The sequence below is a fragment of the Triturus cristatus genome, chromosome 7 (assembly GCF_964204655.1).
Source record: "Triturus cristatus chromosome 7, aTriCri1.1, whole genome shotgun sequence".
In the NCBI taxonomy this organism is placed as follows: Eukaryota; Metazoa; Chordata; class Amphibia; order Caudata; family Salamandridae; genus Triturus; species Triturus cristatus.
In genome coordinates this window covers 1,148,180,779-1,148,206,966 of record NC_140590.1, presented here as the reverse complement: position 1 = coordinate 1,148,206,966, position 26,188 = coordinate 1,148,180,779, and the positions used below count along the sequence as shown (strand labels likewise).

Below are 26,188 nucleotides of genomic sequence, written 5' to 3'. Positions count from 1 at the left end.
GGGGTGCTGGACTTCTCATGTAGTACGTAAGGTTGAGGTTTTAGTACTCTAGGGTGGAATCCAAACTGTCAAGGATGCCTGGGGAATAGGGAAATGAGGATGTCAAAGGTCTCCTGCAGTATCAGGGACAAACCAGGACAGGACTGGTAACCACTCTAATATGCCAAGAAGAGGGCGGGGAAGGGCTGGAAGCAAAGAAAGGAAACACAGAGAAAGTGGGCACAAGATATTTTGGGAGCAGACTGGGAGAATGGACAGGGTTGGGAGTAAAGATGAAGCAGGATTGGAAACTAGTGTAAAATACCCACGGTAGAAATGGAAGAAGTTTCATAAACCCAGCGTTCGCATTTGTTATTGAGGTTTTATACTGTGCCAGGTCAGACCTCTACAAAACTGGGCATGTGAGCATGTTCACATTGTTGTGGGGGCAGAGGGAAAGCATTTACCATATATATATTTAAAAAAAAAATAGCAATCAGGGCATAGCGCTGCCTGAAGTATACGTAGGTGAAAGGAACTGACCACATGTAGTGGAGTACGCTCAGGAGAAAAAACAGAAACAGCCCATGCAGTTCTTTGTAATCTAATGCAAAAAAAAAAATTATACAAATAGTCAGCCACCTCCTCTCAATCCATACAACATAGCTTACCCTTTTTCAAACTATTCCGATTTTCAAGTAGAAGCCCCTGCGAGGGCTAGCGCCCAATGCCACTCATAGTTCAGCACAATTTGGCTTCACAATGCTTGCCCACAAGCAGGCACCAAGGATCAGTAAACAGCACCAAGGATCAGTAAACAGCACCACCAAGCTAGCGAAAGACAGATTCTCCAATCGGCTTTAAGGTACTGCCTCTTTCTCTCTTCACTCCCAGATGACCTTCTACTGGTGAGCTGCTTTGTTAAATCATGAACTGGAGTCGCTCTTGGGCTGAACAGGGACACTTTTAATGTTCGTAAAGTAGTGACTTGTCAAACTGATATTTTGAAGTATTTGGCAGGGGGTTCAAATTAGGTCAAAATCCCTCCCCCCACACACTACCTCTTTATCTTTTGCATCACGAGTAACTTTGTCTTTGCAAATGCTAAGAAAACCACCAAGAGGGGAGAAACATGCAGAAAAGCTCACATCGTCAGGTTGTTCATGTTAGTCAAGCTCCTGAGTTGCACAGGAACCAACTGGCAAGACTGTGTAGCACGGTCCTCCCAGTAACAAGGAGGGAATGGTGTGTACAGCACTCATATGCACAAAGGCAAGGACTTCCTTCATGAATTTCACACGTATTCCCCTGAAGTGAAGAAGCCAAAGTCACTACTATCCTAACCCAAAAAAGGAAAATAATTCAACAGTATACCAGGCCAACCACTCCATCAATGCAAGTGGCCATCCATTCAACCGAACCAGTCCAGTTTTCTTATCGACTCCCCTTCTCCGCCGGCATTCAAGTGTGCGAGGAAGATGGTTGTACTTCACAAAAGGACTTCTCTGAAGTGGCAAGAAAGCCCCAAACGTCCCAAACATCCAGAGAGACGGAAATTCAAGTCTTACTTCTGCTGCCGCCAGCACTAAACAAAAAATTACAAAAATATTCTGTACAACTGTCAGTTTTTAGAGAAAGTTCTTGTACAATCCACATCTCAGGGGCGAAAGGTGCTTGGCCGCGCATCCACCTTCAATAGAAGCGCTTGTTCCTCTCCTGGCGTTTCTGAAACACCACAGCACCCACCACAGCACAGACGATGATGCCGAGCAGGGCGCACAGCAACAGCATGAACACTTTCCACCCGGTCAGGGGCCCGCTGCGGTAGTTACCAGTCGGGTCATCAACGTTATCTGCAAAATAATGTAAAAAATTAAAATCATCCTGTAAGACACAAGCTCACTGTACCTACTCCATCAGCATGCCCCCACCGCCCCTTTGTTAACCACCTGCTCTTATCTGCCCAGTGCCACCCTCCCAATGCTTCCACTCTTGCCAGCGCCCCGTGACGTCATTCTATTAGGGTCATCTTCTTCTCACTCCGCCAACTTCTGCCAGCATCCCGCCAGAACTTTGCTGCCACTTACTTCACCAACAAACTGACCCCAGAACCAGTCATCAACTGCCTTACACTCCATGCAATCACTCTGCTAGACCATGAGTACATGCGCTTAACACTCCACGGCCATTCACCACAGCGCAGCCCTCCCAGTAGTCCTCACCAACAGCCCACTGCACCCCTATACATCAGGAGCTTCTGATGTTACTGCATCTAAGATGGATGCTCCACGTATGAGAATCTCCGACATGGGTGACTGAACGCCTCTGGAAAAAGGTCTGATGGCCTGAAAACTACACAAAGCGCTGCCTTCAAGCACTAGCCAGACCACACGGTAATGGGTGTCCTGTGAGGTCACATCTGAGAGGAGACTATAGCAGGACTAGGTATTCCACGTTACCTTTCGGAGACTTAAGCAGGCTGACGCTGGGCTCGATCTTGGTCCAGTCCACATTCTCTTCCTCAGGCGGGTGCTCCACCATCAGCTGGAACACCTTCAGCGAGATGATGTCGTGGTTGTCTGCACGCAACAGAAGACAAGATAAGAGGATGGTCATTCCAGGGTGACCATGAAAAGAGACTGCAATGTCATGGTATGAAATGGTGTATCTCACCAGACAAGTCTCCTGTGGCGGAAGAGGCCCCAAAGAAGTAGCCAGTAGGCAACCGGACTCCAGCGATGTCAAGGCAGTTCTTCCATTCATTCTTATCTTCAATGTCTGTCATTACCTGGGACAGGAACAACGAGCGTCATGCAAGCACATAGCAAGAAGAAATATCAAGGCGATGGCCCTTAGAAAGAGGCCCACTAACATTTGTGGGACAGGCTCACACTAACACATGGATTCTTCACAATACCCCAAACCCCATGCTGGCATTGAAGGATAGAGTGGCCCGGGAGGCCGGCCCCCTGGAAGACAAGGACTGGGGCGAGGCAAAATTGGCCCGCAAAATCCCAGCGATTTCCATGAAACTGCGGCTTATTCCGTTGACGTACCTGCATAAGGTAGATTATTGCCCCACCAGATAAAGTAAATTGCAACATGGCCATGACCCCCCCATCCCCCCCCCCCCCAATGCCTCAGATGTAAGATTGGCCTGGGCACCTTCTATCATACGGTGTGAGAGTGCCACATTACACAGCAATAATAGCATGCATATGCAGCACCCTGACCTGAGTTGTAGGGAGGCAGATCACACCAGAGCCTAAAATACTACTACTGAGTTTGATGGATAAGTGTGAGTTGGGGTATATGGGGGTTGGGGTTTAGGTGGGCTTCTAGACTCCTGGTTGCCATGGGCCTACTCATTGCGCAGTGGGATATTGCTTGCAATTGAAGATCGACTATGGCCCCCTCCTTGGTAGATTGGACACAGGGAATAGACTGCTGTGCCAAAGCAGAAGAATTTGTATAAACATCAAAGGGGTTGCCTTGGAGAATACAACATTTGGGGATAGTGGTTGAAGTGCTCCTCTAATACAGACATATGATGTATATTCGGTAAATACATATTAACAGGAAGGACGAGGAGAATGACGGTCTTCATATAAATGGCAATCAAAGTAAAGTATACTGTTCTGAGGGACTTTCTCTAACTGAAAGCAGGTACCATGGGAATCATGAGTGTTCGGTTACTGGTGCCCTCACTCACCTGGTGGTGACACGCTTCATCATAGGGCCGTGCTCCTCGCCAGGCCGACGCTGCAATGCCTGGCGGGCCCCGCAAGAGGGCACTTTACTGGACATCTTTTGAACAAAAACGCGCCGTTGGAGCACAGTAGGACATGGGATGTTGTGTCCTAAAATGCGAGAAGATAGGTGTGAGAAGTTTGGTAAGCGAGAGCCTAAAATCAGCAAACAGCCAGATGCCGCAAACTATTTAATTTGATCTTCTGGTCAATGCTGAGATTAAAAAGAAGTAGCAGAGAAAGATACGTTTCATTTCACTCTTTTTAAATATGCAGGTTACCAGATCTAGAGCGCTCTGCCCTAGAGCTCTTCAGCGGCTGTAAGATGTCTATTGACACCTTATCACCTATGCTTTGAGTAATTGCTGAGCTCCTCACGCTGCAGAGAAGATTAAGTCACATTGACCTATTTTTCTTTTGTTTTTGGTACTGGTGAAATGCCAACAGATCGCTCCATGACTATACAAGGCATGAAACATGTTCACCTAAAGTATAGACACTAGCCTATTTGCTGGTCTAGAGGTGACCAACACTTACTCTCAGAGGTAAGGACCATTATTTTCCCCATTTTCTCTGCTACTTCTTTATAGTCTCAGCATCGACCAGAAGATCAAATTAAATAGATTGCAGCATCTGGCAGTTAGCTGATTTTATACTCACACATACCAATTTTCTCACATTTTAGGACACGACATCCCCTGTCCTACCGTGCTCATCCAGCGTGCTTTTATTCAAAAGGTCTCCGGTAAAGTGTCCTCTTGCGGGGCCGCCAGGCATTGCAGCGCCGGCCTGGTGACGAGCACGGCCCTATGATGAAGCGTGTCACCTCCAGGTGAGTGAGGGTAACTGCTCCAGAAAACTCATGCTTCCCAGGGTACCTGCTTTCAGTTAGAGAAAGTCTCTCAGACTGAACTTTCGGAAAACTTACTTTACTTTGATTAACGTATGTTTGGTAAAACCTTGATTAACGTATGTTTGGTAAAACCAAATCGAAAATGTGACAATAAGGTGATGTCACTGACGCTGTAGGTTTTCATTTTTTCGCTGTTTATTATTTTATATCAATATGTAGCAGAACTTGAAGATTTTTTTTTTTTTTTTTTAAACAGGGTTATTCAACCCACTACTAACCCCATCCAAAAGGCTGTGCACATTGACTGAGGTGTTCTGAAACCAATAACCTAGCTTTTGTTCCCTCACCCAACCAGTGGGTTTCTGTATTGCTTCCCATACACCTCACTCCTTCCTCTCAGCTCCATCTTTCCCTACAGGCCTGAAGACTGCAAGCCAATTTACATTAGGGCTGGATGCCATAGTGCCTACCCCAAACTACAGCACGCTCACCGTCAGCCTGCCGCGAGAGTACCGAATAGCAAGGAAGGTGTCATGGTTCTGGTTCCGAACATCGACTGTGCATCCAGCCAGCTCCGCTGCTCGGCCATCCTTGCTGTGGTCGTATTCCAAGGAGCCATTATTCACCATGACTGAAATGTAGGGGAACACCCGCTGCAGTAAGAAGGACAAGTTCTGTTAGGGACTCATCACATCACAGCCTTCCCCCTGGCTGTGCATATACTGGGCTGGCAGAGGTGCAAAGGCTTACAGACTGCAGCCAATTTTCATTTCGGATACTAACCTCGGTTGTTTCGTCGTTAGGGTACGTATCGAGAAAAAGTGCCAGGCCGTGAAATTTATCTTTGCTTCCATACACGGGACCTAGATGGGAAGATGGTGAGAAGGAAAACCTGCTTACTACAGCAGAGGGTACAAGACAAACCTTCACTCTATCCACGGTGGAAAACTCAAAGAGGAAAGCAAACAACACTGGGAATCAAAAGGATAGGATGGCATGCAGAGAACAGCTGAGTGTGTGGAACACATCCCATCACATGGTAAAACAGAGGATGAGACCTGATGCAGAGGCCAACCCAGGGCAAGTCACGGAAGAGGGGAGTCAGTCCACGGGGACAGCAGAAGACAAGAGAGCTGAGGCAGGGGTCAGATGATGGCAGAGAACAGCAGACAGCAACTGAGTCGAGCAGAAAACAGATGGGGAAAAGGTGTTGCCAATAAAACGTGGCACAACACTTGGAGCAAGAAAACAACAAAATACTGAAGATCAGAGGACGATCGACCTTAAGGTTAGGATTACAAAAGGTGGGGGGTTACCTCGGACAGGAGACAGAGAAAGACGAGTCACAAGGGCGACGGCAAGAGACCTTGGGTAGGGGACAGCAAAGGACTAGACTGCCAGGTGTCAGGAAAGCTGGGACTCAATGAGTGAGATAGGTTAGACAGGGGCAGCAGAGAATGAGAGAGCTAGTGAAAGAGTACACAATGAGAAAACCAGAAAAAGCCTTAAAAGAACCAAAGGGGAGCAGACAGCACAGGGGCATTGGCTGTGGGGGTAGGAGGGTAGCAGGAAAGACATCAAGCTGTGCAATACCACAGGCCAACAGCGCCTTAATTTAAAAAACAAAAAGGTTATACTCTGTCATTGCTAGCTGACTGCAACCAATTATTTAAAATAAATGGACCAATAAAAACAATGTGACCCAGTTTACAAGAGTATACGGTGTAAAGAGAATGCGTAAGGTATCCGCAGCCAACTCACCTGGTGTAAGTCGGTCCTTTGTGTACCATAGTGCAAAACCATCCCCATGAAGGTTCTTCTTGCCAGATCCATGGATCTTAAACTGAACGTGCATCTCCCAGTCCTTGAGGAAACATGGCTGCAAAAAAAGGACCTCTCTCTTTATATTCTGGACTTTGCTTATCACAAACAACAGCACAAACCATGGGCTGGACCACCGGACTCTGCATACCTCCCCTGTGCTCTCTCTCCATGACAGGTCAGTCTCAGGGGTACAAGTATTATCTGTTTGTCAATTTCACAGTGAGTGACCAATCGATGCCCTCACTGCAAGACCCTGCTTTCGGTTCCCATTCTAATAAGACCGAAGTCTCTTCTCTAATAAGGTTAGCCTGGAGAAGAATTAATAAAAATGCCCAAACGCTCCCTTGTTTCCAATTTTCCTAGTTTCTTTTCAGCCCGGAGCATGGTGGTCAAGGAGAGGGGCGATAGTTACAGTTGGAAAAAGCTTTTGCGATGTAAGATGACATTTTATTTGCAGCATGTACTTATAGGTCTAAGGGCAGTCTTTGATTTTAATCTGCTAGCGTAGCATAGGATGGAAAAGCCATTGCTGTGATTAGATGCATGCTGAGTTTGTTGTGATGCAGGAGCAGTCCCCATGCAAACTTACACAACACGTGTTTCACAATTATAGTACCCCTGATTGTCTCACTTTTACACATTTTTGAGGGGTTGATTAAACTCTTTGCTACCCAAATACTTTCTAGCAGGCAATACATTATTACACTCATTTAACACAAAGCCAAAACAAAATTCTCAAGAAAATACACGAGGGGCTATTGTGGTAATCACACGTGCTCTGTTTAGCACAGCTGTGAGCTTGGGTACTATGATGTCACTGGCTGCAGGTTGCCTGGGTGATGGAATGTGGTGCGAGACTCTGGGGGAAGGAAAGTGACAGTTGAAGGAAGAGAGGTCAGTGGGTGGGTGGGATCTTCTATCAATAAAGACTCCGGCAGTTCTCCGGGTCTTCTTCTACCACCCTCTTGCCGTGTGATAAATGAACTTGAGCTGCCACACTGGCAGTTATAAGATCTGCCACAGCTATCAAAAACTAAACACATTTAAGGTATCAATCATAGGTAGTTTTATTTTACGCAGACAATGTGAACAAAAAATGCACCAAAACACACCAACATAAATATTGCACATCACATATAAAAAATACTTTTAAAAAGTTACACCGGAAATGGACCCCCAAAAGCATCCCATAACAAAAAATGATCAAGGTAACTTATATATCGTTATCCAATAAACTAAGAAGTATTAAGGTTTCAGTCCATGTAGAAAGGACGCTGATTCAATTTAGAGCAAGAAGCTTTATTCATACAGCCCCACACAGGTGCGGGAAGAACGTCCTTTTCAGGATAATGACAGTTGACAGTTGGGGACAGGGAACTCCAGGGCAGGTGGAATGTTGTGGCAACGAATGGGAGGGAAGGAGAACAGGGATGCTCTCGCGCAGGAGAGCTCGTGAGCATCGGCTATCACGCACTAGTAAACATCATAACAGTCCACCATCAATTTTCAGTGATCATCATCAGGAAAACAGTGCCAACCCAGAAAAAGTTCTCTCACTGCAAGGGTGAAGTGTGTTTTGGCACAACGTCCTCAGCAACCAGTCAATTGTAGAAGCCTAAAAAATACACACTATCCTCAACATGTGAAAACCCCTACCAGTACAATGCCAACATTAAATCAAGGGACGCCAATTCTGTATTTTAATAATTGTGTATGTGTTAATAAAGCATCATTAATTACACTAGGGCACTTGATTGCCTTGGAATAAAGAACTGCACCAAGAAGGAAGAGTGCGTGTACAAAACAGGATGCAGCCAGCTGCTCTCAACAAGCAAAACCAGACTTTCTGTCCATGTGTTCTTTTTGGAAGTTTGCATTGTCATTATGGGGACCTGCCAGAAATACATTTTTCCACATATTGAGGAGAAGTCTAAATATTTGTTGATACTTCTACAATTAACTAGATGCTATTCCGTAATACATATGTTTGGATGACAATTTTTGATTGGTTTCTTGTTAAATTAGTGCATTAATTTCTTGTTGGCTACAAGTTAATTGGGTAGCCAAAAGAGTTTAAGCAACCCCCATAATGAGTAAAAGTGAGGCCCTGAGGTGTGCTTTTTAATATAAATGTATATGGCTCTGCCCTTATTAGAATATTGTGGGATCCGTTTTGTTGTTCATAGCTGAACATACAATACAGGCTACTATTTGGAAGTTTTAAAAAACTGAATGACAGTGACTGGAAGAGAGGCATGAGAAAATTAAAGCTAAAGTAAACTGTGGTTTTATATTTTTATTTTGCTAGGATTGTCCTTATAAAGGTGGAAGCTGACTGTATATAGTCAGCATCCCATGCTTTCTTCCCTACTAAGAGTTTCCACCTAAGAGTAGCTGTTCTCAGTTTCGACGACAGCCATTGTATGTTTGAGGCAGACCCTAAATTACTCGCTGCCCTATTCAAGGGCCAAATTTTGTGTAGCCACACCAGACTCTGAAGAATGTACTATTCTATTTCACAGGCAGCTTTCATGGGGAAGTCTTTAAGATACTAGCCAGCCTTTTTCTAGGGGCAGATTTTTTCTATGGGGCTATCAGACCAGAAAGTATCAGTTAATCAGTTTCTATGACAGATCTTTTGTGGTCACCTCAAAAGCAGGAACCCAGAGACGAGTCTGTTATGCAGAGAATTACTTACGAACCAACACTTACCACTCTGTTCCAGATGGACCCCTCCCGACTGCGCTCATCTGGTGTCAGTCGTACGTACTGGCTCGTCAGCATAGTGCTTCCCCCAAAGTCCCATAAGGGCATTGAACTTGAGCCGACCCCTGGGGAAAAAACACACACATTGGCCAATGTCATGAGCATATTTGGCCAAAAAAGCTGACCAGAAGAGCACAGAGGGTGGGTTAATAACATCAGACCTTTCTGCCAAAAGGCATTTATTTAATTAACAGCCCCAAAAATGACATCAATCAAATACTCTGATAACATGTTCCTAACCATTGCTCGAGGAACTCCTCAGGTCCTCGAGTTCTGGGACTCAAATATGTTTTATTAAAGTTCACATTGCTCTATTAATCGATTCACAACCAACAGCATGCATCCAACTCTTTCATTCTCTACATAACAAATGTAAGAGGAGTTGGACTTAGTAACATGGCTGTTATGCACATATTTTTAACCGATACAAAGTGGTTGTATTAATGAACTATTGGGAATAACATTGCGAATCATTAGCATTTTTTTTAAAATAGATGTATAAATGTCTTCTCTTGTTGTGGCGCCGTATTTGGACGTCAACAAAAAACTCACTTACAAAAGAGATAGTGGCAGACTGCATGTCCTTGGAACATGCGGGGAAAATAGAGTGGTTGTCGTATGTGAAAAATCTCCTCACAGACTTGGGGCTGAATAAATACTATGCTAACCCCGAACTAATCGCTGAGATTCCCAAGAAAGAGCTAAAAACAAGGGCTCTGAGCTACATGGAAGAATTACGGTTGAGTAAGGAGATAAGTAAAACATCTGTCCAACACTCCCTGGTAGTCATGACCACTCTGGAAATGGAACCATACTTGACCTATGTCGAGTCACAATTCGAGCGTTTTTTGTTGACACGATTTAGATTGAACGTCTTCCATAGGCTTGTAGCCTTCCCAAAATGTCACAACTGGAAAGAGGGTTTAATGGCATGCCCTTGCGACGAGATGTCGGAACAATCAACAATGCATACTGTACTGTACTGTTTTGTAATTACTACTCCACACACCGTAAATTATGGCTAATTCCACTGCTGAGAACTCTTGGCTTCAGAAGGTGTCGCCCCGCTATGCTGCACCTGCAATTCTTGAACACCACACTGATTACGAAATGTGTTAGCACGTTTTTAAAGTGTATTTTTAAACATAGAACAAATCTTGGTTGAAGTAATTTCTGTCATCTCAAGGAGCTTTTTATAATGTGTACACTGTGTGCGATATGTTTTTCTATGTACTTTAATGGTTATTCAATGTTTTCTTTTATAACCGAATAAAGATTTACTACTACTACTAATACTGATTACATATGGGGTGGCTGCAGATTATGCCCGGATTTCCAAATGAGCCATTTGTCATCAAGTCTGAAGGACTCTGCTGTTGTGTGCTCTGAACAATAAATGGCTCTGACAAACATCTATCAGGATTGCTGAAGCCTGCTCCTACTGTCTTAATATCTGAGCAAACCTGTTGCCGGTCTTAAATCATAAGATGGTTAATGCCTGCTTTGCTGCTATGAATATGGACGGGATGGAGGCTGCAGGTCCATTACCAAAGGAGCTCTAATGTTCTAACAGTAGCTATACATGTTAGTGTTTATAACCACAGATTTTAAATGACAGGTCTATATTTGGAATATACTATGTCACTAGCGTGAGGCTTCTCTATTATCTCCGTACCTAGTAATAACTGACAGGCCCATCACAGGGTGAGGGTCTCCAACGATCCTACTTTCAAGGCTCATTGAGGGATCCCTGTCTCCAGATTTTGCACGTTGCTAAGTAATTGACGACATGTACATTATCAACTTACATAGGCATATTATTTACGGTGAAACCGGGAACTATGTAAGAACCTATCTGAGCATTTTTCCATCTGCAGGTTATACTGTATAACCCTGAGGAGTTTCTATCCACAGCATCCGCACCGTTAAATAACTGACAAGAGCATATTAAACATGGAATTCATAACTCGCACTATTAGATTAGATACATGCAAGGGGAATTTCGTGGCAGAAAGAGGGTGTGATTCCATCTCATTACAGTGAAAATGTTCTGAACGGTATGGACTTTTTAGATTTAAAAAAGCAGAAAAAAATTATGCTGTGTTCAGTAAATCAAACTGCATTGTTTCCTGGGATCTGTAAAGACATGCCATACATTTACTTATAAAGCAAACACAAGGAGATGATGGACGGAGCGCTGAAACTTTTCAGACACTCACCCTCAGTTACAGATCTGGGTTGAATCCAGCATCGTTCTTTTGCTCAATTCGCCACCCAAGTTCAGACCCAGCCTTATGCAAATTAGTCTTGACTCTTTCTCATGGGAACAGTCCCGCCCGAACTGTCGATCCAGGTCTTAATTTACTTATGCACTAACTATTTATTTTTAAAGTTCCTAATGTGTGTTCAAGTGCTTTAATAAGATGGGCTTCAAAGTGTGGGGTTAGCGGTTTCCATGTGCTGATATTTATTTGGCTTCTTCTTGGTTAGCAATTTTTTGGGATTAACATATTTGAGGCTGCTCCTCAGACACATCCTTTGTATAGTGATGCCATGACAAAGAGGTGTGAGTTTTCTGCACTTCACTGCCATCAGCCCAACTGAAAGTGTGACCAAGGAAGACAAAAGGCTGGGCCTCTTCTAAAGAATGCCTGTATCCTGTACAACAGAACCTGCAGGCTTCTCTTCACCCCTAATATCTACCCAAGGGCAGTGCTGAAGGAAGGTTAATCAGCAGCCTCTTGCTAACAAAGTCTTTACTGAAGTTCTAAAGGGACCCGTACCCACGTTCCTCACCCTAGTGTGTGGATCTTCACCCTCCAGGCACAGCAATATAGGCTTTGCATTTTCCACTGTCTGGGGAATCCGCCCTCGCCCTCAAATCACAGGTATCCAACATGGATCTCACTTTGCCGTGTAAATATTAGTGTGGATCAAACTTGAAGATATTTCTCTATTAAAACATTTATGAATAAGACTGCATTAAGTTGTTTCATATAACTGTGTGCAGCAGGTCATTTAAGAGCACACAAGGTCCTGGGGGCCTTTAAAAAGTACCAGATTTAGCACTATTTTCTGATGCAAATAATGTTCCATTCCACTGTCTTGCACCTTGAAATTGTATGCCATCTGAGAAAGCATCTGTTATATTTCTAAAATCCAGCATGAAAACTGTTACTCAAAACTTCTGATTGTCATTTTATCGTTAAACTAACCCTCTTGTTCCCTTCCATGGCTCCTCTCTCACACCACAACCTTCTCTGACCACATGCTTGTTCGCCTTAATCTTTATTATTTTAATTTTGCAAATTGCCCACTCACTTCAAACATCACAACCTCTCATCCGCTGAAAGTCATGCCCGTGCTAATCCACCAACCGTCTGTATGTACTAGCATGTCCATGCGCCCTCCAAGTGATCACTCCTATTAGTTTAATGTACCAAAAACTAGAATGGAATCATGGAATGGTGACCTTACGTGCACAAGATGAATCCCTTAAACAAACTATAAGAAAGAATAACCAAGGACATTGGATGAACCATTACATTTGTGTTCCAGAGCAGAGTGCTGACCAGTGTAAATTGTTTCAACATCTCATCAGAGGTAGTAAACACTATAAAAATTCAATTACAATGAATATGCTGGGTTGTATTGGGAAACGAGATGGTTGAATGGGAAACGAAATATGTGGAATGCTTTAAAATATGTCTGCCAGCACTTGTGCAGTTTTCAAAACTTCTTATCTTGATCGCTCATGCTTGGAAAAAACTCAAACAGGATAGTACACTTGTTCTCAGGCTAAGAAGTCTGTGAACAGTTCAGGACCATTCTTACTTTTCCTCTCCCTAATCCCACCCCACACGACACTATGCACTCAATCATTCACTTACATGCTTTAAATGCCTCTGTAATTCCTCCTACAGTGATCCTGGCCATACTTGCACTTTCCAAAGACACGCTGTAATAAGCTTAGCCACTCACCATCCTGGTCCTCCAATATCTGCAAATCCTACAGCAAAACCGGTGTGGCCCTGCACCCTATATCTATCCATCCAAGCCCATTCCCTGTTCAGGCCAACTGCATAGGGGCTACACTTCAGCAGCCATCCGGGCAAGCTAGGGGGAAGTTCTACACTCTGGTAGTGGAACAAAGGCAGCCTTAAGCTCAGTGAGTGCCACAGCATGGTTCTCAAGAATGGTGAAGGGCAAAGTGGTGAACCAAAGCAAGGGATGTCAAAAGAAGTGGGACAAAATCTGGGGCAGATGGATGGCATATAGAGGGCACGGAGGTCCATGCGATCATAGAAGCATGGGGGGCGGGGCGGGACATCAATCCAGAAAGGTTCAACAAGACGTTCCTATGGGGCTATGGATGGGGTTCAGGATGGTGCTGAGCTGTGGCTATTACCGATAAAGAATTTGTTGCAGAAATGTTATAACGTAGTAAATATTGAAAGTGTACAATGTCATGGATACTCATATAAAGATGATTCAATTTATGATTGAATACCCTCTTTGCCACGCATATGTTAAATAAAAAGATTTTTTTTTTTTTTTAAATGGTGAGGGGCATTCTTCTACTAGTCAATACCAGAGCACTTGAGGTCACACCACGAAGGAAAATTAAAGCGCGTGTACCAATCATCCCAGCTATATCTCATCTCCCTCTGTAGCTCGTGAGCCCTGAACATAATATTAACCAGGAAAGGGCAGCTGGCTGAGGTTTGAGTGCTGCCACTGCCAAAGGTGGTTGGGGTTTCAGACAGCTATCTCCTTAGGTTATTCTGGCCGACTAAACATTTAAAACAGTTTAATTTTCAATTTGGTAGGCCCAAGTTCTGTCACAAGACAGACACGCCCACATATACTGTTTCCATATACCTATGTTCTCTTTGGCCTACCCATGAATTGCCTCTTCTAACCACCACATTCCTGTAGAACTAACAAGATGCCTAACATTTGCCATACAATAGCAAGAATGATGCTACAAAGAGCAACCAAGTCTTAGACACATTGCACAACCACCAAGTCAGTATACAATAGTCAGACCTCATCACCAAACACGTTTCCAATATGCCCAAAATGGCTATCCAACATAACCATCTACCTAGCATAGATCACTACACTAAACCTTTCCAATTAACCTCAAAATTGACTTCTCACAAACAAATCCCACTAGACAGACCCCGGACATCTTCATGCGCAGTACATGGCAACACAGCTGTATACCTGGCAACGCTGCCAAATTAACAGTACTCCGCTATATCAACCCCAACCATACGGACTTGCCTTTTAACATCACAATTTCCCTGTAGGTCAGGCTATATTTCACCGTGTATTACTTTTAACGAAGAACCAACGCTTATAAACCAAAATGAATCCCTCTTTACAAACCAATATAACAGAGACATAAGCTGACCGCCCTGCTCACAAGAGAAAACAGCTCCAGCCTGACATATCAACAAGGACGCTGTTCTGCTGTTTGATCTGAGCATTACGAGCTCAACACTCAATCATATTACAATTCGCATGCTTCAGTTACAATACATCTGTAATAACACTAATAGGTGCTTTGGGAGCCCTATTTCAGATGGAGAACATCCAAATTAAAATGCTCGGTCCACCAGCAACACTTTATCTTATCAGAGAAACTAGCGACAAAGACAGAAACATGCGAGAATGCGATTGCCGTATATTTAGTTACCACATTGCTGAGTGAACGCGGGCGCCCAGAAATTACATGCACCATCACCGGTAAAACATTACTGCAAATGGAATGGGGGGGGGGGGGGGGGGTGAAAGATACCCGCCATCCCCACTTTGACAATACCATCACCTGGTGAACGGTAATGTGAGAGAAACAAGTTTCTGAATCTTGTTTTATTCTACAGAATACGGCATAGAACGGCAGCTTTCTTGTTTCCACATGATGACATGTATGAAGATGTAATACGTAATCCAGTACGACTTGGGAAAACTGTGCTCCCACTCCCTCCTTTAATAATACTAAGCCTAGTTAAATGTCAGAAGATAGCCCCTCGCCCTGGTAGGTAAGGAGGACTGTGTCCCATCTTTTGCTGCCCCTTGCCTTGAAAGTTAACCTATCTCGCCCTCACCCTGGTAGGGCTTGATCAGGCTGTGTTCCCTCTTCAGATGCTCGCTGTTACCGTCCGTCAAGTCCCCCACCGCCCCCCGCAACAGCAGGAGCAGGAAAAGACAGAACGGACTCGGACCCTCCGCCATGATGCGTCTCCCTTACTTCCTGCTTCCGGTACACCACCTCCGGTTTCAACCGGAAACGGGTAGGTGCGCTGAAAATCACATTCTTAGAGCAAGAATACCCCTTTCAGCGCTTTCTTGCTCTCGGGTCCCGAAACCAGCAGAGCCCAGGGTCTTACTACTACCACTGAGACCGCGAAATGAAAGAAACACAGTCAATAATACATGGTTAAGGACCAGACCCCTAGCAAAAGCCTAAAACCAGGCACCGGAAAGATCCATTGATAAGTCAGCTGACAACTCTTAACAGCCAATGGGAGGCAAACTGTCACGAGCAAGAACCAATAGGAGGGCAACGAGTAAGCCGGTAATAGTTACTAGAAAACGATCGTGTCACAGGCACCAGCAAATGAAATGAAGGCGCGACACTTAACATGGACGTTAGAACTAACAATGAAACCTTTCCGGTTCCGGTCTCTGGGAACCGTCATGGCAGCGCGCTTCTGTTCTTCTGGAGTTGATTCGGTTTCTGCTACTGGCAAGAGACCGCAATTTGGAAATCGTCACTTGACTGATCCTAGCCGAGTGTTCCAGCACAACGCCTGGGATAATGTTAAATGGTCTGAGGAGCAAGAAGCAACTGCACAGAAGAAAGTACAGGAGAACAGTGAGCAGTTGCTGCCACTTGAGAAACAAACTGAATATGAAGTTGGTGCTCACGGATTCTGGGACAAATTTTATTCCGTCCATGAAAACCGATTTTTCAAAGACCGGCATTGGCTTTTCACAGAATTTCCGGAACTCGCACCATACCAGACCCGAAATGAAACGAAGAAATCTACACATGTCAATCTGTCATCACATGGGACTGGAATTGGTTGCATTGGGCAGGGACGGTGCTGTAAAGACCAAGATGGGGACACCACAGCAGCTTCAGCACAGAACTTTACATGCAACAGCAAACCCCCCAAAAAGGAGCCCAATTCTGAGTTGACGGAAACACTTGCTATTGAAGACCTGAAAGTTAGTGATGAAGATTTCCCTGGCTCCTCTGCTTCTTACCGTATCCTGGAGGTCGGGTGTGGCGTCGGCAATACAGTTTTTCCCATCTTAAAGACGAACAATGATCCCGGACTCTTTGTATACTGCTGTGACTTCTCTACTACAGCTGTAGACCTGGTCAAGGGCAATGAAGACTACAATCCTTCTCGTTGTTTCGCCTTTGTCCACGATGTGTCGGACGAGCAGAATAGTTTCCCAATGCCTTCAGAGAGTGTGGACATCATCATCTTGATCTTTGTCCTTTCAGCAATCCAGCCAGATAAAATGTTAAGTGTTCTTCGCAGACTGGGCCGACTGCTGAAACCCGGGGGGCAAATCCTTTTGCGGGACTATGGGCGCTACGACATGGCTCAGTTGCGATTTAAGAAAGGTCGCTGTTTATCTGAGAATTTCTATGTGAGAGGGGATGGAACCAGGGTGTATTTCTTCACGCAAGATGAGCTGGACAGGCTCTTGACAGGTGCCGGTTTGGAGAAGGTGCAGAATGTGGTTGACCGGCGCCTGCAGGTGAATCGTGGGAAGCAGCTAACAATGTACCGGGTGTGGATCCAGTGCAAGTACCGCAAGCCATTGCCTCTAGGAAGTGAGACCAGTGAAGATGCAGCTTAAAAGGAACTGGCCTTCAGGATGTGAGCTGATATCTATAAATCCCCCCCATGGATTTAACGGGAACTGTCTGCCATAGCAAACAGTCACACCACAGCGGGGCGAACATGTACTGAAGCATCTTTTTTTCCCGGGTCAGACTCCTTTCTCAGTTTTGCTGTTAACTTTTCTGGACCAATGTAGAAGATCTGTGCATCTTTTTTCCCCCACTGTAAAACCCAAGTATGTCATCTCGTCAAACATCATCAGCTCCAGTCTGCTTGTTAATATTTTGCTTTATAATTTCATCTGCTGGATCATATAGCCCATTAAAGTGCACCTCCACTGGGCTGAATATCATGGAAGCTCACTCAGATGTAAACCCTTTCTTTTTAAGCATTTTGTTTTTATAAATTAATCATAAAGCTCGTTTTAATAAACTTCAGTTTCAGACGGTACCATTAAAAAAAAATAAACCTAAAAGGACTAAACACTCACGTGCACGTCATATTTATGTTCCTGTAATGAGTTGAAATCCTGTTTGTTCACACGCGTGCTGAATGCTGTTAATGCATGCGAATGTTCTCCTGCATGTTTCTTTTACTGTGCATGTATTTCCTATTGTTTCAGCATGCAAATCAAAATCAAATCAGGTGTTTGTTAAGCATGACTACTCACCCGTAAGGGTCTGTTAAGCATGACTAATCACCCGTAAGGGTCTCAAGGCGCTGGGGGGGTGGGTTCGCAGGTTCCAGTCCATCAAGGAGGGGGTCTGTCGAAGAGCCAGGTTTTGAGGTTTCTTGCGAAGATGGGGAGCAAAGTTATCTGTATGAGGTGGAGCGGAAGGTCGTTTCAGGCTCTGGCCGCACGGAAGGAGAAGGAGCGGCCTCCCGATCTGGTCTTTCTGGTGCGGGGCACCACGGCGTAGGAGAGCTGGGCTGATCGTGGGGTCCTTTGGGGTGCATGGAATTTGAGTCGGCTATTCAGGTATGCTGGTCCGGTGTCGTGGAGGACCTTGTGAGCATGGGTTAGCATCTTGAAGGTGACTCTAGCTTCGATGGGGAGCCAGTGGAGTGTGCGCAGGTGCTGGGAGATGTGGCAGTGTCTTGGCAGGTTGAGGACCAGTCTTGCGGCGGCGTTTTGGATGTTCTGTAGCTTGTGGGTGAGGTTTTTGTTTATTCCGGCATAGAGTGCGTTGCCGTAGTCGAGCCTGCTGGTGACCAGGGCGTGAGTGACGGTCTTCCTGTGTTCGAGGGGGATCTATTTGAAGGTCTTGCATAGGAGGCGGAGGGTGTTGAAGCAGGAGGACGAGATGGAGTTGATCTGGCGGTCCATTTTGAGCTCTGAGTCCAGGATGATTCCCAGGTTGCGTGGTCCGTGGGGGTGGGCGGGGTGCCACCAGGTGTCGTTCCAGGCGTCTGGGCCCATGATGAGTACTTCCGTTTTGTTGGTGTTTCATTGTAGGCAGCTGTTTGTCATCCATTTGGCGACGGTTTGTTGGATAGGGAGAGGATGAGTTGGGTGTCGTCTGCATATGACACAATGTTGAGTCCGTAGGTTCTGACGATGGGGGCGAGCGGAGCCATGTAGACGTTGAAGAGCGTAGGGCTGAGGGAGGACCCCTGGGGGACTCCGCAGGTGGTAGGTGTAGGGTTCGAGAGGAAGGAGCGGATCCAGTCGAGGGCCTTGTCTTGGATCCCTGCGTCGTGGAGTCTGCATATTAGGGTGTGGTGAGAGACTGTGTCAAACGCCGCTGAGAGGTCGAGGAGGATGAGGGCTGCTGTTTCTCCTTTGTCCAGTAAGGTATGGATGTCGTCTGTCGCGGCAAGGAGGGCGGTTTCTGTACTGTGGTCTTTTCTGAAGCCGGATTGGGAAGAGTCGAGGATGTTGTGCTCTTCGATGAATGTGGCGAGTTGGCTGTTGATGGCTTTCTCGATGACTTTCGCTGGGAACGGGAGCAGGGAGATGGGTCTGTAGTTTTTGAGGTCGGTGGGGTCCGCCAAGGGTTTCTTCAGGAGGGGTTGATCTCAGCATGTTTCCAGTCATCAGGGAATGAGGCGGTTGCCAGGAAGCGGTTGATGGTGTGGCAGAGCATGGGTGCGATGGTGTTGGCGGCTCTGTTGAAAATGTGGTGGGGGCAGGGGTTCGTGGGGGCCCCGGAGTGGATTGACTTCGTCTTCAGTGTGTCTTCGGTGGTGAGGGCTGTCCCGTTGTCGATCGCTGGCTTCAGGGTTTCGGGGGGGGTTGGTGAGGGTTTAGTGTGTTGATTGTCTTCATCGAAGTTGTCGTAGATGCTCTTGATTTTGTGGTGGAAAAAGGTGCTGAGTTTGTCACAGAGGTCTTGTGAGGGAGGGATGTCGATGGACTCGCTGGTGGGTTGGGCGAACTCCTTGATGATGTTGAAGAGTTTTTTGCTGTTGTGTGCATGAGTGGAGATTCTGTCTTCAATAGCTTTTTTCCTTTTTTTTCTGATTAGTTGGTGATGGGCGTTGGTGGCGACTCTGAAGTTGTTGTGGGTTTCTGTGGATTTGGTGTTCCTCCAGGGCTTTTCGAGGCGGCGGCAAGTGCGTCTGGACTCTCGAAGTTCGGTGGTGAACCATCTAGCTTTCTTGGCGTGGGTGTTTTTGTTTTTAGGTCTCGCCTGAGCCAGCGCATGCGTTGCTCTGGCGAGACATTTAGGAATCGGTTTTCGAAGCGCTACCCACAGCCATGTTCAGGCCACCAGCTGGCTGTTACGCGCACAATCACGTGGGACGTGCACAGCTGGCATCTGGCTTTCTCGCGCCCACAGGCTTTTTCAGGCCACCAGCGGCTGTTACGCACACAAGCGCGCGCGACTTGCACAGCTGGCATTTGGCTTTCTCGCGTTAATCTCCTCCCTTCTCCCATTCTCTCCTCGTCGGCTTCATGCGCACCGGTGCCGCGATTGCTGCAAAACTAAAGAAATAGAAAAAAACATCTATTTCTTTACATTTGCTATAATCGCGGCGCTTTACCTTTAACCATGTTAAAAGTAAAGCGCAGGTGTCGCAGTTGTAGCAAAATGAAAGAAAAATATGTTTTTTTCTTTTTTTAAAGTTTTGCAGCAATTGTACCCAAAAATAATAGTTCTTCCTCATTCCCACTCCATTACTCGGTTAAATGTTCACCTCTCCTCAACCAACGGATGCATTTTTTTATATCCCCAAACTTGTCAAAATCTCCGCTTAGGTTTGACCAAATGTGTTTGCATTTGAAAATTGCAGAGGTCGAGTACTAATTGTGCCTACAATTTGACATCCCCATCTGCCTCCGTCTCTTTCGCGGCTTGGTTTTCTTTTGATTACAGCACTCAGCCTCTCCCTTGTTTTATTAATCTTTGTGATAAATAATGTTTCTCCGCCACTGATCCGTAGGTCAGCCCTGCCGCGCTTTAACTCCCTCCCCCTCCCTCATCACAGAGCACGTATTTTATTTAACTTTCTGCCCTGCCGCGCTTCTACTCCCTCCCCCTCCCTCACCACAGAGCGCGTCTTTTATTTAACTTTCTGCCCTGCCGTGCTTCTACTCTCTCCCCCTCCCTCACCACAATGTGCATCTTTAATTTAACCCATTCCTCCACGTCAGCTTCATGCTCGCTGGTGCCACGATTGCTGCAAAACTAAAGCAATAGAAAAAAAACATTTATTTCTTTACATTTGCTATAATCGCAGCACCAGCGCTTTACCTTTAACCATGTTAAAAGTAAAGCGCGGGTGTCGCGGTTGTAGCAAAATGAAAGCAAAAGATGTTTTACAGCTTTCACAGGTGAGTTAAACCATAGAAGGTCTACGCAGTGCAACACTAGTGCCTCGCAGACACCCTTATCAGTGAGCAGTCGAAGGGACATAACTCATCCAAGCCTATTTAGCACAATCAATATAACCTCAAGCACCCTTGCAACCCATGTTGCTACATTTCAGGTGAGAATAGTCCACCCAGTTCCGTGCCTCTGTTTTCTTTGCATATCGGTACTTGTAGTTTTGCTTTTTCCGCTATTCACTCACAACCGCAAGAACTATGATAGAAACAACAGCCAGACGAGCTAGTCACACGTGAAACTGGGAAATGTGAATTTTTGAAATTGGAGTTGGTTTTGCCTCTGCGTGAATCCAGGGTGTTGTGTTTGTCGGGTGTCTGCTTGGTGCACAGTGTATTTATCACAGGAAAGGGCTGGAAGGCGGACAGATCTCACGGCCGAGTCACAAAAGCCATTTATAAGTGTGTATCCCGGCAAACGTGTGCTTGTCGCCAGCGCTGAGACAGAAAGAGGCCACATGTGACAGGGAATAATAAACAGAAGTGACTTTTCAGATTTGATAGAGAACGTCACTGTTGACGGTTTGAAATAAACCTTTGGTTGGCAGAGGAAATAGCAGCTTATAACCCCACCTGCTTTGGCTTCCCCCAGTAAAAGACTTCCCTGTGGACGGCTCCCTAGATCCCCCTCTTACAGTCCACCTCAGACGCAGTTCAGTGTTAGCTTCTACGAACAATCCCAGCACGTATCCGGGTGGACAGATAAGTGAACACTTTTGTAAGGTCTAACAAAAGAAAATCACATTTTTGGTCATTAATAACGCAAAGGCCAAGTTCTGAATTGTAGTGAATCACTTGTTTGTTACTCCTGGTTTGAAGAAGGGGTACAATTAGAAACAGCATGTCAGTGCTCCAATCTTGGCATTATATTTGATGAAAGATTAACCTGCAAAGCTCACTCACTGATTAGAAGGGTTGCACTAAGATGATTTGTAATGAGCCTCTCATGCAAACACTCAATATGGTAGGACCTCTGTGTTTACTATGCTGAAGGTCTACAAAGCTGGGGTTAAGCCTGTTTTACTGAATTGCGGCTTCGCTTTTGCCAACACATCCTCAACAGCAACAGTCATATCATTACAATATGTCCAAACCTCTGGCTTTTGAGAAAGCGTTCTTGAAAGAATACAACATTTGTGTCTGAACTGATGCTCTGGAATTAGGTTTGGAAGGTCCCTTTGTTAGAGTTTTAAAATTTATCTCGGAAGCAGTTAAATGCTTGACAATTATAAAAACTAGCAAGATGGTACCTAGTAACTCGGGCGATTAACTTTTATTTCAGGTTGTGTATGTATAGCTCCAGCATTCTTAGATTATGATGTAGTAAGTTTGTGTATGGTATATTTACATAATGCATTAAACACTTTTATATTCATTTAATGATTTCGTTTCTACTTCATATATTTTTGGGTTTTATCTACATGCACGTATTCTCATTTATTATTATGTATTCCTCCACTTGGGTATTTTTGTATTGCATTAATCCTGTATGCAAATAGCTACACAAACTTGAAACTTCAACTCGATATGGATACTGTAATGAACTGTAGGTAGATTGGCTCTATTAACTTCGAAGATACACTCTTTTTCTTTGAAACACACAGGGTCTGATTCACAAAAAATAATTGCTAAATAAGTCAAGTTATGAGCCTAACAATTGTTTGTTGTTATTTTATTTAGCAATCACAAAAAATCCAAAGTATGTGTACAACTACAACTAGGAACATTTTACATTTCTGTACAGATCCCTAACTGTAAACTGAATTATTTTCACCTGGCAGTGACTATTCTAGTTTATGGTTCAGATGCAAAGATTTGTTTTCTGTTTTTCCGCCATTTGGAACAAGCATTGGCATAGCCAATAGGTCTCGCATTTGGGAACTTATAAGTGTTTAGCCATACAACAGTTGGTGTTGTTGCACCAAGGATATTCTGCTGCATAACTAAATACTTATAAGGTCCCAAAAGCGAGACCTATTGGCTATGCCAATGCTTGTTCTTGATGGGGGCTATGGTGTTGGCGCTGTCGGAGATCCATCTGTGCATGGTTCAGGCTACGGTGTTGGCGTCATCATTTTCCGCGATGGTTGGGGTGGAGTTGCTGAGTGATGAGGTTAGCTGGTCGTCAGTGATTTTGGTCCAGTTTCTTCGTGGGAGCAGGTGCTGGTGTCTGTGGATGGTGGGTGTTCTGAAGGTGAAGTGGACGCATCGATGGTCAGTCCATGGGAGTTCGGTGGTGTGGCTGAAGATGATGGAGTTTCCTGTTGTGAAGAGGGGGTTGAGGTGTGTCCTGCTGAGTGCATGGGTTCGGTCACGATCTGGCAGAGTCCAATGTTGTGGAGGTTGTCCAGGAGGGATGTCGTGCTGGGGTCAAGTTGGTTGTCGAGATGGAAGTTGAGGTCTCCCAGTAGGGTGTTGTTGGTGGACGCGATGGCATGTGGCGAGATGATGTCCTTGATGGAGTTGGCGAAAAGTCCGCGGGGTCCAGGGGTTCGGTAGATGAGGGTTCCTCGGAGTGTGGGGGTAGGGCTGGCCAGTATCTTGAAGTGAAGTTGTTCCATCAGGTCAGTGGGCTCGTCGGGGAGTGTGCTCAGGAGGAGGGTGGATTTGTGAACGATGGCGATTCCTCCTCCCGGGCGGGTGGGGCGGTCCTTCCTGGAGATCTTGTTTCCTTGGGGAATGACAATGGCGATGTCCGGTCCCGAGGTGGTGTTGGTCCAGGTTTCGGTAAAGAATGCTACGTCCGGGGTAGTGCTGTCGAGGAGGTCCCAGATTTCAGTGGCGTGTTTGTGGAGGGATCGGACATTGAGGAGGATGCATTGCAGGGTCTTCGGTTCGGTTGTGTTCTTGCGGGCGGATTGCGCTGGGTCAGTGGTCTTGGCGGTGCTGCAGGTGTGCCGGCAGCGGTGACAGCTGAAGGGTCCATGGGTGTCGGCTGGTGATGCTAGCTTGCAGTTGTTGTTGCGGTCTGGGTTGAGAGCATGGAGTGCCGCTGGGTCGCAGCGTTGGCGGTGCAGAGATCCAGAGTTTCTGGCGCTGGTCGCAGTCGGGTCGCGGACGGGCGCAGACGAGCTTGCCTTTGGCGCCCCGGCGGCGCAGCCGCTGCATGGCCGTACAGCGGCCGCCATTAAGTCGGGGTCGGGGAGAGTTGGACAGCTGGGAGGCAGGGAGGGGAGCTGGATTGGGCCGGTCGCACTCGTCGTGCTGGGGGGTAGGGGCCGCGGGGGCAGCAGCGGCCGGGAAAAACAGGCGGAAAAAGGCAAAAAGAGAGAAAAGTGCACATAAGGCAGCAAAAGTGCAAGAAAGAGTGGAGGAAAGACAGGACACGGGAGAGTGAAAGGGGGAGATTGAGATGAAGGTAAAAAACGAGTGAAAAACAAAGGAAAGACACAGAAGGAGAGTGAAGGGGGAGCTTGAAATGAGGTGGAAAACGACAGAAAAAGTGCAAGAAAGAGTGGAGAGAAAGACACAGAGGACACAGGAGAGTGAAAGGGGGAGATTGAGATGAGGGTAAAAAACTAGTGAAAAACGGAGGAAAGACAAAGAAGGATAGTGAAGGGGGAGCTTGAAATGAGGGGAAAACAACAGAAAATGGAGGAAAGACCCAGAAAGAGAGTGACGGGGGGAGATAGAAGTGAGGGAAAAAAACGAGTGAAAAGGAGAGAAAAAGCGGAGCAAGAGAAAAAGCGGAGCAAGAGAATGCTGGACCACCATGCGTACTTGTTCTACTGCATGTGCACATCATACAGTTATACTAAATAACAAGTGTACTTTTAATTCTGCATTCATGTGCATTCCAACTCCTCATCAAAGCACAAATGACAATAACAGTCATTACCGGTTCATACTTCGAGGAGGAAGGATGCACTCCAGTGGTGTTAGCTTTCTTTGCTATTAAAGCTTCTTCAAGTTCAGCTTAAGACGTCTCCTCTTCATTTATTGACGTCCATCACCACTTTTCATCTGGCAATGAGTTCCTCAAGCTTTCATCACCAAATGTGTACCTTTTTCGATGTCTGCATCGTCCTTCGGCAAAACTCCTCACTGGCTGATCTGCGTCGCTGTCTCCGGCAGTTGGTTTGACGGCAACGGACCCCACCCACATCAATTACTTCCTATTATCTGCCGGCAGCTGATTTGGCAGTAACGGCCAACGCCCGCACCTTTTACTACCTGTTCTGTGATCCGGAGCCCCTTTCCAAAACCTCGGAGCCCTACTCAGCATTACGTCATCACGGAGTTTGACGTGCGGTGGCCATTTTGGTTTCGGGCTTATCGGCAATCATTTCAAACCCGCTCTTCACATGTGCAACGTTTATTTATTTAAATTCACTTCAAATGATACCCAGCTGTTAGTCCTATGCGTGTTTTCATCAAAGCACGCTCAGATTCTATTTTCCACACTCAAGGTACTGTGTTTTTGCTTCTTATTTATAACAGGAACATTTTATTTCTTTACTAAATGGCTTCCTCTCAACAAATATTCCAGTTAGACCATTTCCTACCCAAACCAGGTAAACCAAGAGAAACCTGGAAACTGTGGTTCTGTCCATTCGCAAATTATTTGGTAGCAATTGATGCTGAAAATTACTCACCTAAACGCAAATTAGCTATTCTTTTCAATTTTCTTGGCAGTGCAGGACGTGAAATCTTTGACAGTCTTCCTGTTTCTCTCCTCCACCTGGTCAAGGGGATGGCTGGAATGTCTACTCTGATGCTGTACAAAGATTGAACAAAACATTTCCTGAGCAACCAAGCGTAATGTTGGAAAGATTTAATTTCATGAAAAGAAAGCAGAACTTGGATGAGTCAATTGAGGATTTCATTTCGGCATTAAGAAACTTGACTGCAAATTGCAATTTTAGGGCTGCATTAGATTATCATCTGAGAGACCAGTTTGTATACAGTTGTTATCACAACATAATTCAAGAGCGCATACTCGACTGCAGAGATCCATCTTTGGCTGAAGTTATTGATGTGGCAAAGGGCATAGAAAGATCTATTATTACTTCCAAATGCATTGCTAATGAAAATGTCACTTCTGTTAATGTCATACAATCTGATTCAACTGTTAATACTGTTTCTTACAGGCCCATGTTTGTGAAACCTTTTCAAAACAAACAAAACAAAACTAATTCATTTTGCTACAGGTGCGGTTCCAGATCCCATCTTGGAGATAGTCCTGTTTGTACTGCTGTAGGCAAAAAGTGTACTAATTGTAACAAAATAGGTCATTTTCAAACGGTTTGGAGAAGTAAGAAAGTGATTAGGGTTAGCAGTCTTCAAACTACAGATCACTTACACAATTCTACTT

General features: G+C 45.4%; 2 protein-coding genes across 4 annotated transcripts; one reads left to right on the top strand and one right to left on the bottom strand.

The window, feature by feature from the left end:
• Nucleotides 1-924: 924 nt before the first annotated feature.
• On the bottom strand, nt 925-15,665 carry LMAN2 (lectin, mannose binding 2). Of its 3 annotated transcripts, none has more exons than XM_085618356.1 (8): nt 15,288-15,665; nt 9,118-9,236; nt 6,343-6,460; nt 5,365-5,444; nt 5,073-5,234; nt 2,653-2,767; nt 2,439-2,558; nt 925-1,832 (listed from the first exon to the last, which is right to left on the bottom strand). In XM_085618356.1, exons 1-8 carry the CDS (start codon nt 15,412-15,414, stop codon nt 1,672-1,674), a joined length of 1,002 nt encoding a protein of 333 aa, XP_085474482.1. In that variant the 5' UTR covers nt 15,415-15,665; the 3' UTR covers nt 925-1,671. The 3 variants fall into 3 exon arrangements, with proteins under 3 accessions (XP_085474482.1, XP_085474483.1, XP_085474484.1); XM_085618357.1 differs by having other exon boundaries at nt 15,431-15,644; XM_085618358.1 differs by lacking the exon at nt 15,288-15,665 and adding an exon at nt 13,153-15,165.
• Nucleotides 15,666-15,769: 104 nt separating this feature from the next.
• LOC146811284 (tRNA N(3)-cytidine methyltransferase METTL2-like) lies at nt 15,770-17,528 on the top strand. The gene has a single exon (XM_085618355.1). It carries the CDS (start codon nt 15,805-15,807, stop codon nt 17,059-17,061), a length of 1,257 nt encoding a protein of 418 aa, XP_085474481.1. The 5' UTR covers nt 15,770-15,804; the 3' UTR covers nt 17,062-17,528.
• The last annotated feature ends 8,660 nt before the right edge of the window (nt 17,529-26,188 follow it).